This window comes from Anopheles funestus, chromosome 2RL, assembly GCF_943734845.2.
Source record: "Anopheles funestus chromosome 2RL, idAnoFuneDA-416_04, whole genome shotgun sequence".
Taxonomy (NCBI): Eukaryota; Metazoa; Arthropoda; class Insecta; order Diptera; family Culicidae; genus Anopheles; species Anopheles funestus.
Window position 1 is genome coordinate 65,138,182 of NC_064598.1, and position 16,304 is coordinate 65,154,485.

The following is a 16,304-nucleotide window of genomic DNA, read 5'->3' on the forward strand; positions in this document are numbered from 1 at the left end:
TCACTCTGATATCAGCAAATTCGCGAACAGCGGAAACAGTGTACCTCCCTACCCGATATCTTCCCTTCCGCGGATTGTTTGAATTTGACAGTTGTCTGTCGTCATTGTTTGACACGAAGAATTGTCCGTATGTCAGTTTTGTTCTTCGGGCGAGGACGGCAATGACAGATAAACAAAATTCATCCTCCACGAAGAGCGACTGTTGTAAGGTTCCCCATCAGCACTTGCAAAACAAGAAAAAGAAGAAGTAGGCAAGTTTGTGATTCTAAATGCAAAATTTCTCTTGCTAATTGGGATTGAACCCGTGAAAAGTGCGGTTTTCCCCCTATTTCGTAAGGGAACGCGTTTCAACGATCAGTGATCAAAAGGGTGTGCAAAAGTTTGTTCGTGGGTGTATCGTAGAGGTTGGAAAATTGTAGAAATTGTTTTTTGGTGCTTGTGAAGAACGCACTCCCGTGAGCATAGCCAGCCAAAGAAATCGATATACAACTTTCCATTGAATCGTGTCCTGCGCATGGTGGTCCTGTGTGTAGGCTGCTGTGTGAGCTTCTATTCCCTTCAAGAAATAGAACTCCTGAAGCAGACCTTCATGCTGGGGGAGCTATGTGCCCCTTGTGGTGTAAGGTGTGATATCATTTCCTTTCAATTGCAGCAGCCCCATCGGTTTAGCTGCTGCCAGTCTGAATGAGAAGTGATGCAGTGTTCGTGTGACGGTGAAAATATTTGAAAAACACAAAGTGAAAAGAAGGCCTTGCGGACAGCAAAAAAAAGCTACTACGCCTACTACGCGAGTGTTGGCAGAGCAAAAGAATATTTCAGCACGGGAGTGCCCCGCGGTTCGACCCGTAGCGTTCGCAACAGAAAACAGTGCATGGATATTGTTGGTGGCCCTTCCCATTGATAAACGGCCCACTTTAGAACCCGCGTAGAACGTAGAGCGGATATCTCTCTTTCTGTTATCACCCACCACCACCACCAGCACCAGCACTATGAACGCATCCGACCCGTTCGTGATAACCTCCCGCGAGAGGCTCAAGTACGAGGACCAGTTCAAGTCGCTTCAACCGGTCGATGGTGTGGTGACGGGGGGCCAGGCCAAAGGATTCTTCCTTCAGAGCCAACTGCCCCCACAAATACTCGGCCAGATATGGTAAGATTATGTGTTTTAATGTTTTTTTTCTCCATAACTGTGTTATTTTAGAATGAAATGCAATGCTCCCCAATCGTACGCTCCAGTTACTGTATTCCTTGCAACAAAAAAAACCTTTTGTGGCGTATATTTTTTTCTTGGTTTATCCTTTCACTGTCGCCACTTCCGCTGGTTTCAAACTTCCGGTTCCTTTTTCGCTTACATAACTGGAAAGTGCAATTGAACTGAACCGTTCGTTCTGGCATTCTACAACTACAACAACGTACCTACTTTGTTTAGTGAATACAATGTGCTGCTGCCTGGATGAACGCAATGGGTGCTTGATTGTGGGCAATAATTACAGATCCTGATTTTCCGTGCCATTTTTTAAAGGCTCACGTGACTTATGACTGCTTCATAGTATTTTTGTTACGGCTCGCGCAAATTCTATCGTTTTCTCCATTGCTAGGAGCTGATATATTGTAGCATGTTTCATATTCTGTTTGCCGATAGCAGTGCCAAGACGATTCCTTGCGTCAACGTCATTCGCATTGATTTTTTATGTTTTGTCCAGTCAGTCAGTTGACATTATCAAGTGAGTGTTAATGGCATACAACATGTTCGGAGCTGTGTATGTATACTGCTATCTGCACTGGAGATATGATACTGTTTCCTTTGGCCTTAGAACGCCTGAAACCACCCTCCTTTTGGATGTCTTAATTGCATTAAACTATAAAGAAGCTAACCAGCAAATTGAAAAAAGAGCACCAAACATCAAACACTTGTTACCTTGCTTAACTGCCCTAAATCTCACCAAACATTCGTACGTGGAAGGTTTCCCCAAGTGCATTATTAGGTATCGAAACTTTGGATGTGTGTTGAGAGAGTTGGAGCCAACTCCAAATTAAAGCTCAATTACATCGAACCCCCCCGATGTAGCAGGGCCGAGATTGGAGAAGGGTTTGTAAGCATGTAAAAACGATTCTCCCGAAAAACCCAAACTAAAGCACTCGATAATGTACTTCTCTTCTGGCTCTGCCTAATTAATGAGAGGTTGACCGAACAAGATGAAGTAGATTGGTACAGCCCACGGTTAGTTATTTGGTTATGGGGCGCTCCCCATTCTAAATGGACCGTGGTATTATCGTCGTTCTCAAGGGCATACGAAAAAGTTGTTTACCTATGAGTCATCGAGTGGTTCACGTCGTCCTTTTGCGCATCGTTGGTTCCTTTTTTTGTTAACCGCATCCATTAAAGGATGATATTGATTGTTGTGAAAGAAATATGCAAAATTGCCCTGTATATTGTAAACGTTCTCTCAAGTTTGTTGCTCTGAAATGTCTCAAAAAAATTTATTAACTTCTTCTTAGCTTATTTTCGTATTTTTTTATTAATTTTCTCTCCACTCCACTCTCCAATTTCAATTTTAAGGGCCCTTGCCGATACGGATGCCGATGGTCGCATGACGCTCGGTGAGTTCAGCATCGCCTGCAAGCTGATCAATCTGAAGTTGCGTGGATTTGAAGTTCCCAAGGCACTTCCGCCAACACTCATCGCTTCGCTCACTGCCGTTGGTGGAACACCCATACTCACTCCCACCTCCGGCTTGAGTCCGCTCGATCCGTTGAAATCGCTGTCCGGTTCGATTGCGGCCGTGCCACAAGTTGTTCCACAAGCTCAGCCACCCATGATGGCTCCGCATGCTGCCGGAATCGTTCCGCATGCTGTAGTGCCTCCGCTGATGAACAATCAAATGGTTGCCTCCCAGGTTCCGCTAATGGCTAGTGTGGTGCCTCCTAAGCCGGCCCTTCCACCACAGCCCCTAATCGGTGCCACCTCTCAGGCACCTCTCATTTCTATGGGACAACCGCTGATTCCCGGCGTGCCGACCATTCCGGGTATGGCACCGGCTTCAGCTGTAATGCAACAGCCGTTGATCGGTGGCCTTGGAGGAAGCGCTCCAACCATTCCACCGACTGCAGCAGTGAAGCCGCTAATTGATCCGCTAGGAAGTGTTAACGCAGTGCCACTGGTGGGCGGCGTAGCATCGGTTGTTCCAGCACCTCCGACACCTCCGCATTCGGGTGGCGGAACACCAGCGCGCTCGATGTCAATCTCGGAACGGGCACCGTCTATTGAATCTCCGTAAGTAATGCTTCCGATCCGTGTTTGCCCTCTTATCGGCAATCGTCGGTACAATCATATCGTTAATTTCCCCCTCCCGTACAGCGGACAAATGGAGTGGGCAATTAAAGGACCAGCTAAACTGAAATACACCCAGCTGTTCAATACGACTGATCGCAACCGTAGCGGATTCCTTACCGGGCCGCAGGCACGCAACATTATGGTGCAAACGAAACTTCCACAGGCGATGCTTGCTCAAATTTGGGCCCTTGCCGATATGGACACAGATGGGCGGCTTGGCTGCGAGGAGTTCGTGCTGGCGATGTATTTGTGTGACATGGCGGCTGCTGGCGAAAAGGTTCCTACCACGCTGCCACCCGAGCTCGTGCCGCCGTCCTTCCGGAAGGCTTCGTCACGCCACGGTTCGGTGGTAGGTTCTCGCCATGGTTCCGTTTCGTCACAGGGAGCACCGGTGCATGCCGCCGTTGAGCTTGATCCTCTGTCTGGCTTACCACAATGTAAGGAAACGTTGTTGTTTGTGTTGGTTAGAAGCGTAATCTAATAGCACTATTTCCTATGATCCTTCCTTCCTTTAGCATCGTTCGAAGATAAACGCAAGGAAAACTTCGACAAAGGCCAAGCGGAGCTTGAACGGCGACGAAAAGCATTGATGGATATTCAAAAGAAAGAACAGGTAATTCATGCTAGTGTTGGATAGCGTAATTTTCTAACTGTTTAATTCTAATTCCTATTTATCGTAAATTTTCAGGAGGAACGTGAGCGCAAAGAGCGTGAAGAACAGGAAAAAATACGCAAAGCTAAGCTCGAGGCCGAAATGAAGAAGCAGCAAGAGCTGGAGAAAGAACTGCAGCGTCAACGCGAACTCGAACAGGAACGAGAGGAACAACGCAAGCGTGAACTCGAAAAAAAGGAACTTGCTCGAAAGTATGTGTGGTTGTTTAATAAGCTAACTAATCCGTACCAACTATTATTGTTTGTTGATTGTAACGGTTGCCAATATTTTTGAATGCTCACGCTATTCTTTCACACGTCTACAGGGAGCTAGAGAAACAACGTCAGCTCGAATGGGAAACGCAAAAGATTGCGGAAATGCAGCAGCACAGGCAGCGTGAACAGGAAAATGTGCTCAAGCTAAAAGCACAAAACCAATCGCTTAGCGTTGAGCTGAGCACGTTCAATGAACGCATCAAGGAGCTGTCGCAAAAGATCTGCGATACGCGCGTTGGTGTTACGAACGTCAAAACCACGATTGATGGGATGCGCACCACACGTGATACGCAGATGGCGGAAATGAATCAGCTAAAGGCGAAGGTAAAGGAACAGAATCAGCGGCTGGTGCAGCTGAGCCAGGAGAAGGCTAAACTAGACGCGAAGAGCAAATCGGGCGAAACGGAAAGCCAGCTACAATTCACTAACAAACAGGTATGGCAAATTGTAGCGTTTGGTTATTTGGCGTGAATTAATTGGTTATTAAAATATGAACTTTCCTTCCAGATCGTTATACAGCAGCTAAAGGACAAGCTAGAAAACACCAAGCAACAGATCGAGAACAAATCGTCGGATATTAATCTGAATAGAGATCAGCTGATCGAGCTGAAATCACAGCTGACCGATCTGATTGATGCATGCGAGAAACTTTATGGCGAATATGATATGCAAAGAATTCAGGTATGTATAAAAGAGAACAATTTGACATCCCTTTTCAGCATATTAACATTGTGTTGTGTGTTCGAAATAGATTTTGGAGATGAAAAACAATCGTAAAAACGAATCCTACACCAGCGCATGGGACACTTCGAACTCATGGGCCACTTCAGATACCGCGACGCATGCGGCAGTCAGCAGTGATCCAGTGCCAGCGGCCGCAAGGGCTGGCGATGATGTACAAACGCCACCGGGATACATGAAGTATCGGGCAATCTACGAGTTTAATGCCAGAAATAACGACGAGATTTCATTCCAACCTGGTGATATTGTGATGGTAAATGACTGTAGTGCCAGCAGTCTGCGTTGGTCCGTTGGTGTAACCAATGACTTACGTACGTTGCTCCTCGTTTATATCCATAGGTACCGCTGGAACAGAATGCAGAACCGGGATGGTTGGCAGGTGAAATCAATGGTCATACAGGTTGGTTCCCGGAATCGTTTGTAGAAAAGGTGGACAGCAACCTGAACGTGGTAGAAGCAGCAGCAGCACCAGAAACGATAGCTTACAGTGAACCGGTTGCAGAATACACCACTGCACCAGTTGAGGAGTACCAACCGGCAAACGATAATACAGAGTAAGCAGCGAAAGAAAAGAAAGTGTCACCCGACCGGAATTACATTTACACTGTGGTTTTGTCTTTACAATTAGGGCTACCTGTAACGGTGACGTTGAGTATTATGTTGCTTGCTATGCGTACCAATCGGCAGAGGCAGGTGATCTTGTGTTCGATGCAGGCGAAACGATTGCTGTTTCAAAGAAGGAAGGCGATTGGTGGACAGGCACAATTGGCAACCGGACTGGTATTTTCCCTTCAAACTATGTGCAAAAACAGGAAGGTGTAAGTAAAGAAGGGATTTTTTAAAACGTCCTTGTAGTGGACCGAGTAATGATTTTGTTCTGTTGCACTTACAGGAGGTAATGAACGGGAATCAAGCAACATATAACGAGCAACCGACGCATCAGGAACAGGAACAGCATCAGCCACAAGTGCAATCGTACGAACAGGAAACCAAACGCAAGCAATCAACTACCGCTGCCGGTAGCAATACTCAGGATGCAGAAGATGCACGAAATCAAGCCGAATTAGATTCGGAAGTGTCGCAGATCAATACTCAACCACCATCTGGTGCGGCAGCAAACGAAGAAAACATTCGTTACTCTTCCATGTCCATGACGTCGGCCACACCCAGCCTTCGGCGGAAGGGCGAAGTGGCACAGGTGATTGCACCGTACGAAGCAACGAGCTCCGAGCAGCTTTCGCTTCAGCGCGGACAGCTAATCATGATTAGAAAAAAGACCGATTCCGGCTGGTGGGAGGGTGAGTTACAGGTATGTACAGCGTCTCATTAACATGGAGCGTGCCCAAGATGGATTACATCACGTTAACACTGTTACGTGTGTTGCAGGCAAAGGGTCGTCGCCGACAGATCGGTTGGTTCCCGGCGACGTATGTAAAGATACTGCAGGGTGGACGAAACAGTGGTCGCAATACACCGGTGTCGGCTAGCAAGGTTGAGCTGACGGAAACGATTCTCGGTAAGTAGCATGTTGAAGTAATTGTGGGGGGACATATGATCTCCTATTACGGCACTACGCAAATTAGTTGATGTTGACTTACGATTGTTTTTAAATCGGTAGATAAAGTCATCGCACTGTACCCGTACAAAGCACTGAACGACGACGAGCTGTCCTTCGAGAAGGACGATATCATTAGCGTGCTCGGCCGTGATGAGCCGGAGTGGTGGCGCGGTGAACTGAACGGCACCACCGGTCTGTTTCCGAGCAATTACGTCGGCCCGTTCGTGTCGTCCGGTAAGAACGGCAAATCTCCCGCTGCTAGTTAACACACAATATACACAATAGCTTGTAAATCGCGTAGTCTGTATGGATATGCTTTTTGAAACGTTTGTATATTTTCTTTGTGTGTGTAAATGTTAAGTTACGGTGTCATTATGTGTGTAATTTTTTGTTTGTATGTTATACCTTTCTTTATTTGCGTCTGTTTTGCCAACATCATCATTCCCATCGCATTACTTGTAGGTGTTAGTGCCTCGTAAGGCTCGAATCGAGCGTATTCTACAGTTGTCTCTGAGCGAAGGAAAGATTATAAGAGATGGAAAGCTTATAAGCTATACTTTAGCTGATTTACGTACTCTATCAAAAAGATGTATTCTTTGGAATTTGCCACATATTTGATCAGATCTGCTCTTTGTAATAGTGTATACTATATATATACGCGTTATGTTCTACTCAAATATCAATTAAATATCATACCAAATGATATCTCTAACTAGGAAAATGTCAAGCGATACCGGAACGACAAACGTTGTACCGCATTGAGGTCATTTTTGTTTAATCATATGTAGTAGAAAATTGATCGCTATTTATATATATATGTATATTTAATCGGTATTCCTTTTTTAACAAGCGGTTCTTTTATTTTCACAATTGTTATATCTCTGAGGACAGAAAGAAAAGTCATCGTTTTTTAATGTGGTGTTTTAAATTAAACATTGTTTTTGTCTATTATTTTTGTGTACTATACGTTTTATTTTTAGTTGATTGCAGTATAGTAAATATGTTTTTGGCTCTTCTGTTAGTTATATTTTAGAGACACAATTACCACACTCATGGAAGAGAGCGTGTATCGCTGCCAGTATCGTAAGCGTGTTTTACATATCTCTTTAAACTTTTCCACCACGCTGCGTAAAGGCAATGTATAACGGGTAGCAGGGCTTTCTGCAACGTTCACCAAAGCCCATAACGACACGATATATCGAGATGGCTTAGCCCGTGGTTTCGCACGGTGCACCGACCCTAGCACCACCGTCAGCAGCGATAAGCCTTGTCGTACGGATTATGGTTACAGTGACAGCAGCTACAGACAAGCAGCGGACGGTGCTGAGGACGATCTACACAACAACAATAAGCGATACCACAACAATAAAATCAATAATTATAAAACTAATTATAATAACAATAACTGTAACGAAAATACTATGAGTAACAATAACGATATTAATCAGAGCAACAATAATCAGCTAATAATGCGAGCATTTCACATGGACAGCAGAAGGACAGCGCCGCAGTAGCACCACTTTAGCAACAACAAAAAAAAACATTTAAAAACAAAACCCACTGTTATAGGTGTATAATGTTAATGTAGCGCATCGAGACGAATGTTTTTCATTTCGATGGAAACCTATGGAAACAAAAGTCGGAGTATAGTTCGGGATCAGGTTGGGGCAACAAAAACAAGGAACGAAATCACTTTCCTACGTGTGGCGTTTACTATTGCTGCAGTGACACACATTACAACAAGGAAAAAAACACGCATAGTAGTTGTATTCTATTTACATATACAATCATCTTACACACAATTACCTCGCTCTCGCTAGGAGAGTGACGCATAAGCGCTGCAAAACCGTTAGAGTTGCTACCATGCAATCAGCAGCAGGTGCAAGTATTATCAGCTTTTGTTTACAGTAAAATAGGTTGCAAATGAAATGAAGTATTTAGCAAGAGGCTGATTCACGGATCTTTAGTTAGTTTCACCACCTCCGCAAGTGTCTACCAATTGTGGTGTTTTTACTCATACTTCTAGAAGAGTTTATTTTTAAAAATCAGTTGCAAGTACGAAAGGGACAGCGTAGTATTCTGTAATACCACAGAAGAAACGCTGTCCAATACAGATCATTTAGCAGGTCAGAATGAAATATGTAGATATTAACCTTCGTGAATATTATTATATCCTGTTTCCTAAAAGCAATGAAATCGTCACAATCAGCTGTATGTTAAAGTTGTTAAGTTAGTGAATATGTGGAATGTGTTTTTTGGTTTTGTTAGTGTTGGAAAGCGAAAACATTCCTGTAAATGAGTTTATTTACGCGTACAGCCGAATGTGTCACATAATCGATAGGAATAGGCCTCCCAAAAATGAAAAAAAATAGTACATCTCTAATCTTTGGCTTGTTACACTTTAAAGAATGCTAGTGATTATCGGAAACGTTACACAGAATAGTGTTAAATGGTTGCAAATATGCTACCGATTCTGTCTCTCTTTCGATAGCTTCATTTCGTTGTTCTTTCTTAGCACATCCTTTACAGCAAATTGTAACTTTACTGTGCAAAAGTGCACAGCAACATTAATGCCGAACACATCGGTGTAAGAGCATTGCATTTGTAACAAGCAAGATGCGGAAACTAATGGAAGGCATCCATGAATGATAACAGAATGTGTGGCGAAGTGGGGATTTGGTGGGTGATGAGCAAATGTGGCAGCCATTTGGTTTTCAGTGATTCATGACTTTTCGCTTACAGATACGTCCTCCAATGCAGGGCGCATTGTTTATAGTTACTATTCTTATGATTATGAAGCGATCTAGCAATTAAGATGCTGTACAATTTCAGTATAAACCAATCGTTTCTCGGTACGATGTGATGTGTAATCATACATGATTATTAAGGGAGATCGGATGTGAGTTAGGTTAAATGCCGCCGTATAGCACGAATATTTTGTGCTGAGACTAGTGCGGTTCGTTAAAATTTAGGTTTTGTTTATCCGTGTACATCGGTTTGTTTTATTTATCGAAATGCTTATCTCAATGTGTGTGCGTGGAAGCAAAAAACCGGATACATTGTAAGCATACTTGCATATACATATATTTAAAAACGTATAGCCATCGTTATTTATTGCGAACGTTGCATCGTATCGCCCAAAAAGAAACCGGATATCAATTAAAATCGCAAAGCAACTACTGCTCGTTAACGCTAGTAAGAACACAACCCCATCAAAACCAAACTCGTTACGCAAAAATGCTAGGATGATTACTGATGAAACAGAAGCATATATAAATATATACATACATACACGCCCACGTATATACATATATAGATATATATACATATTTAGAACTTAAACCCGTGCCCTACCCTATTATTCGACGAACGCAAAACCTCTTAACTCCTTGACACGCTATATATTCGAGAAATGGAAAGCCCACTGCTATGAAACGTACACGGAAAAATGGTTATTTCTTCAGAAAGTGTTATTTATTATGCTATTGCAAGCGTTAAATGAATTTAGTAGCGGATAGGACGGTCGGTGATGTTGAACGTTTTCTCTCTAACTCCATATCTAAACGGTTCCGGCAAACAATGTTCAGGTTGATAGTTTTTAGGTTGTAGCTTCTGTTCCCTGTGTCCTGTCGCACACATCGTCGTTCGTACCGCTGTAAGATACAGCTAATGATAAAGAACATTTAAAAAAAACGAACACATACAAACACACACACACACATATATATACATATGCTCATGATATATGTGAACCAAGTGCGGAAACATCATACATAATTGTTATTAATTGTCTGCAAAAAACCCGTACGACGATTAAGCTGCTGCTGCTGCTCCAGTACACCGGCTACCAATACCAGGATTTCCCATATTTGTGTAAATTGTGAACTCCTTCAGCAAACCAATGGCTAATAAGCAAACCCAAGCAAATGCATCTAAACGTACTCCCCCCAAAAAGCAAATGTGTGTTGTAAATGTAAATGAAAAAAACAAACAAAAAGAACAGAGGAAACACATCAAGATCAAATAAAGTTGAGAATAAACATGAAAATAATAGTAAAACTTTCAGTGGAATATTGCTCCATCTCTCAAACAGTAACTTTTCAACTGGTTAATGAAAGCAAAATTTGGAAAGAAATATTTTAATTGCAACACGCACGTTTCGGGAAATTTCAAAAGTTTTTGGTAATTCAGGGTAAGGTTGTACCCAACACTCTTTTACTTGGTATATACTTTCATTTTCAGAAATGCTTCTGATGAGCTAAGTTTATCAATTGATGTGATTTAAGTATGGCATATCTCACTTCAATGATTTTTTTTATATTAAATTGTTGAATTGAAAATGAATGTGTTATCCGTGCAGACTTGAATGTTGTACAAACTTGTTTAACAAATAATACAATAAAATTACTATCGAACGTGATAAACATAATCATAAAAAAGCCAGCAAATAGTATTCGAAATAGATAAATTACTTACGCCACTAACACAAAACATGAACTGGTACCACTGCAAAGGACAATTAAAAACAAACAAAATACATATGCTACCTATGTAGGGTAGAAACGAAAATGGCTTAAAACGGCTCAAAAGAAAAGCATGTTCCACCTAAAATTACAAACTCAACTTAACAGTAAACAATAATAAATCACGATAACGTATCAGTCATACCCATTTACTCAATCGTTTTTAACCTTCATATGTTACAATGGATGTGAATGGTGTGTATGTGGTGCAAATGAAAAAAAGCAACTGAAAGAAAAAAAAGGAACGAAACAACACCTGATACAACTAAGCAGCATTAAACAAGAAACACACTCTAAAGAATGTGTCATAAATCAGCAGCTTGGCGTATGAGCTGAAAGTAATAAGAAAAGTGTAATATTTATTAAACAATAATGCCGCAGCACATAACAAAACCATTGAAAGGTGAATGGCATCAGTGCTGAACATAGAATTTCACTTAATTTACATGTATAGCAACTGTAACAAACAAAGCGGAAGCGAATAAATATTGAAATGGGAATGTATTAATCGTTCTGTCGTGGGACAACTATGGAAAGAAAGAATCGCCAGTAAAAAAACAATAAGGTTTTTGCGTATAAATGTAAAATGTTTATAATGTTTTAAATAATAAAATATGTAAACATTGTTTTGTAATACTTTTTAAGTATTAACAATATAAATCATATAAGCTCGCCGTTTATACATAAACATGAAAGACGACCGGCTAGAGGCATGTACGATCAACCAATCACCGACCCTTGCAACTGTACGAAGATCTCAATTGTGCAGTACACATAACATATCAATTCGACCAACATATCAAGAAGGAGTTGGTCGTCCGGTAACATTCTCATGATATGACCATGGAATCATCATTAACTTTCGATTGAAATTTTGAGTTTGATGGAGGATGGAGGAGGTTTAACGCAACGTAAGGAGTTTTTATGATTCTTTTACTCACTCTTTTACGTTTTAACTCAATCTCTTTCTGTGCCGACTAATGATTCACTCATATGCTTTTAACTACTTTGACTTTTAAAAGGGTAAGTAAAATTTCAAATCATAATCACTCATTCGCTCTGTTTCACTCATTTCTATTTTCTCAAAAGAGCCCTACGCCAATATTTGGCGTGAAAATCTGTAAACAGGAATGGGTAAAAAGATCATTAAAAATAACGTATTGGACTCGGATGATAAACGCTATAGAAGAATTTTGTAGGAATATGTAATAAATGATCATACTTACCCTCTCCTTTTTTGTAGTTTTGTTTGTAATTTACTTTCAATTAGTAATCATCAAACATTTCATGTTTCTTAATATTCTCCTTCACTTTTATTATACACTCTCTGTATGTTCGTATTCACATGCTTCGCTTCATACTCACACTCTTGTTGCTTCTGCTTACCTTTCGCTATCCTTTCTACTTAACCGTTTGTTTTGTTATACTCTTATCTATTCTTGATCCATTAAGTTTCATCGTTTACATTCTCTTCTTCTTTATCTACGAGCCGTATCAACTCAAACCCGTACGGTATTGTTTGTTTGTTTGTTTGTTTTCTTTCTTTGAATCCTTTGCCCGCATAAAGAGACATAAGAAACTGTGACAACAATAGTATACATCCCTGGTGTTGTCTATATAATGGTTTGGTTTCTTTTTCATTCATTTCCAGATGATTGTGTAACGTGTCCGTAGCTAAACGTGTTCATTTTCAAACATTCATCATTTCGGTCATTTGTGCATAGTTTTATAGTTGTGCTCCTGCCTTGTAGCTTTCGGCTAGTTGACGCACATTCGCGTTCTATTCGGTTTCCATTTTTTTATGTTTCAGTTCTTTTTCATCTCACAGCGTAGTGATCGTAAGTGTACTGGCTTTCATCGTCAACCCATGTTCCTAGTTGCATCACTTTACGTGCATTGAAACGGTGCATTTCTGCAGCTCGCGTGTGCTCTACCGTTGCGTTGGAAGAGGGAAAGTATCGGCGGCTTTTGGGGTTTTGTTTTGCTGCGTGTGGGGAAAGTGTGGGATATAGATAGTGTTTTGTTGTTGTTTTTTTTGTTCGTCCCTGGCGCCACTGGTGGACAGAAATAAGCGTTCTATGCCGCAAGAATGGTGTTGCGGTTTTGTTTGTAACTTTTAACTATTTGCACCACACGTGGCAACCGTTTGCCGTAAAATGTTGACCTACAGTCATTATAAGTTCAATTATCAATAATGTTTAGTTTTATTTATCGCATTCCACTCGGACAACGTGGTTGTTGTTTAAGCCGTTTTACAGAGTCACACGGAAGAGGGGGGATATGCAACGACCCTACGCAATAAATTTTGGCCACGTCTTACTCCACGTTTAATTTATGTTTCCCGATGTATTTCGCTTTAAAGCATGTACCAAATGAAATGAACTGGTAATTGTTTCATTTCTCCTTTGTTTCAAATAATTTCAAGCTAATGTTTTTTTAAATTAAAACTAACAAACAATATAAATGGAAATTGTTTAAATTTATCTGAAACGTTAATATCGAAGCATTTATTTAAAACAAAACAAAAACAAATGCAAATAATATGTGTAAAAGACTACCATTGTTGTGCACCGAATGGATGTTTAAGTATCAGAGGTGTTTGAAAAGTAAGTAAAAAAAAAATAAAACGGTTAATAAACCAAATTGCTAAAGGTCTCTTCTTTACAATAAAGTTCACACATGTGAAAAATAATGCAATAATTGCTACTTGCTGAATATCTTACTGGTGTTCGCACTCAAAACCTACATACCAGTAGGTATACCACGTCGCGTACCCTAGAAGCTAATGCTAGCTTACGCTTCGATACTGTTGTGTAATAATACCTCTGTTTTGTGTCATTGATCTAACACTAAACGAAACACTAAACTTAACTACACGGAAACTAAGTAGCGTAATAGCGCCAAAAGCCGCCTAAAAGGCATGGACTAAGATCACGTTGGATAAGTAACTATTGCGCCATTGTAATATAATTGCTGTGTGTGTGTGTATGGTTTTTTTTTTTTTGTCCATATATTTGCTACACTATTTGTTTACCTGTTTTTGTGTTTACCCTTTGTTCACACTATTACCTTTGGCAAAGAAGAAGTAATAAGTTAAAAAAAGAAACGGTTTTTTGTTTGGTTTTGAAAATATTCCACTGGTATTATAGTATGGTGTACATTGGAGTAGAGCAAAATGGTTCCTTCTTTGGAGTTATGGTAAAGACAACTAAACCGATCCGATCAAACTTTGTCCTAAGATTGCATTAAACTAAAACAGGAATATTTTTTATTATAAAAGAAAAACTTCTGATGTGGTAGTGGGTTTTTTGTTTTAACTCCTTCTAACAAGTTTGGGAATTCACCTTTCTAAGCATCTTAACACCTATCCAACGGAACGCATGTTCCTGTTAGACGGATATCTGGTAACTGACGTGTACGTATGTGACACTTTGTGGCTTTTCTAAAGGGAATCTAACCTTCGGCTCATCCATTGCAAAACGGTGACTGTGTTTAGTTAAAAATTGTTTCTAATATTGAAATTGTCTAGCATTTGTAGAGCTGATAAAATCGTTCGTATCAGTTCCATATTTCGATGGTTGAGGGAAGAGGGTGGGTTTTGTGCTAGCGTTTTCGCGCAAATCTCACTAAACAAGCGACAGTCATCATCGGAGTGAATGCAGCAGCTAACTGCACGCGCAAAATAGCAAGGATTTAATTAGCTAGTTTTAAGTACACCGTTTTTTTTTCGATCAGAAAAATCCCTATGATCCCCACCCTTTGTCTACTTTCTGTTGCGTTTCGCGTGGAAGCAGCAAGTATTCTTCCGTGAAACGCATCAGTGTGTGTGTGTGTGAGAGGAAGATTCATTTCGATCGAAAAATTAGTATCACCCTACCTTGCATTTAGAATAGCACCAAATTATGTTGCATTGTGTAATTCTCTTCTTCTCAATTTACACCCGCCGTTATTAAATTATTTTAAACTAAAACATTTATACTTCCTACTAACCCCGTTTATATGTATACGTAATGATCGATTGTTTTTTTTTTGTTTTCTTTTTTAAACGGTCGTCTTTTAAAATCTAATTTCTCCCAAAATAAACTATAACGTCCCTTGCTGCGCCTATCTGTCCACTAAGGTTGTCCACTAAGTACGGCGTGCAGTTTTGTTTTCAGTTTTGACAGTTGACGGAGTTTTTTCCCTAACCTTACCTAAACGCAACCGGAATGATTTCGAATACTTTCAGCAACATAACACGAACGATCGATAGTAGTAGTAAATAGCAGTAGTAGTAGTAGTAGTAGTAGTGGTAGTAGTTGTAATAGTAATAGTAATTATTTTCCCACCGGATACTTGAATTACCTCGATCAATGTTGTGGTTCGTTTGCTGTTCTTTGCTACCCCACTGATGGATTTACTATTTTTCTCGCTCGTTTTTGCATTATGCTGTGACACTTTTCATCTTACAGAATCTGCGGGAACAGTGTGCGTAACGCCACGTTACGCTTGGTAATGCAAACCGATAGAATTCAAATTCGGTTTTCCGTTCTACATGTTCTACATCCTCCGCTAAGGCATCGGAATTACGCGGAGTGCGGGGGGAACGAGTTGGAAGAAGCGCTGAATGTTACTTGCAATCTGCTTCGATCACGAATTGTGCTTTTGTGTTTCGGCCGCATTTTGCTTGGTCGACCGCAAACCAGTGAAGCCTTTCTCCTGCCATTGAGGATTGGGCGTTAAAATTTACCACGATAGTCCGCACGACTACCCTAGATGAATATTTCTCATATGGGATGCTGCTCGTCCGCACAGTCCTCGTCCTCGTCGTCGTCGTCCTCATCGTCCTCCTCATCGTCGTTGTTTCCATCGCCGTTTAATCGACGCGTTGCATCATCGCGACTATCCTGATGATGCCGATGGCTATCATGCCCATCCTCCTCATCGTCATCCTCGTCCGAATCGGTCGAGCTGGCCGACAGGAGGGCCGTTGTTTGCGGGTTCACCGGACCACCCGAACGTCGCCCGGCCGACTTCGGTGTGTTGGTGGATGATGCTTTGATTAGAGCTGGTCCTCGGCGGGTTCCATACTTGTCTCGTTCGGGCAGAGATTTGGTGTAGTTTTCTTCTGGGATTGCCTCGCTGGTGTTCGGTAAGGGAGTACGGATCAATTTGTTTGTTTGTGTTGTTGGGTGAGGGAGGAATTCGTAACGAAGGCAAGGTATTCAGTGGTTTGTTGAGA

The 16,304-nt window shown here is 41.2% G+C and overlaps 2 protein-coding genes across 8 annotated transcripts in view; one reads left to right on the plus strand and one right to left on the minus strand.

The window, feature by feature from the left end:
- The first annotated feature begins 34 nt into the window (after positions 1–34).
- On the plus strand, positions 35–11,591 carry LOC125765544 (intersectin-1). Of its 6 annotated transcripts, none has more exons than XM_049430820.1 (15): positions 35–404; positions 653–1,150; positions 2,561–3,274; positions 3,359–3,771; positions 3,850–3,947; positions 4,023–4,198; positions 4,312–4,696; positions 4,769–4,942; positions 5,013–5,255; positions 5,342–5,556; positions 5,631–5,820; positions 5,895–6,311; positions 6,389–6,518; positions 6,621–6,794; positions 7,583–11,591. In XM_049430820.1, exons 2-15 carry the CDS (start codon positions 990–992, stop codon positions 7,591–7,593), a joined length of 3,501 nt encoding a protein of 1,166 aa, XP_049286777.1. In that variant the 5' UTR covers positions 35–404; positions 653–989; the 3' UTR covers positions 7,594–11,591. The 6 variants fall into 6 exon arrangements, with proteins under 6 accessions (XP_049286777.1, XP_049286778.1, XP_049286776.1 ...); XM_049430821.1 differs by having other exon boundaries at positions 7,695–11,591; XM_049430819.1 differs by having other exon boundaries at positions 35–455; positions 6,621–11,591.
- Positions 11,592–12,366: 775 nt separating this feature from the next.
- LOC125765541 (sodium/hydrogen exchanger 3) overlaps positions 12,367–16,304 on the minus strand; it is a 55,071-nt gene continuing 51,133 nt past the window's right edge. Inside the window, exon 20 of one of the 2 annotated variants that reach the window (XM_049430812.1) lies at positions 12,367–16,204. In XM_049430812.1, coding sequence (XP_049286769.1) covers positions 15,850–16,204 — 355 coding nt within the window. In that variant the 3' untranslated portion in view covers positions 12,367–15,849. The remainder of the gene's footprint in view (positions 16,205–16,304) is intronic. The other variant, XM_049430813.1, reaches the window with a different exon arrangement.

Coding starts and splice junctions, on each gene's coding strand:
- LOC125765544 (XM_049430819.1), top strand. CDS start 990: ATGAACGCATCCGACCCGTTCGTGATAACCTCCCGCGAGAGGCTCAAG. Junction 5,557..5,630: donor CCGGCAAACGATAATACAGA/GTAAGCAGCGAA, acceptor CTTTACAATTAG/GGCTACCTGTAACGGTGACG. Junction 6,312..6,388: donor GGTGGGAGGGTGAGTTACAG/GTATGTACAGCG, acceptor CGTGTGTTGCAG/GCAAAGGGTCGTCGCCGACA.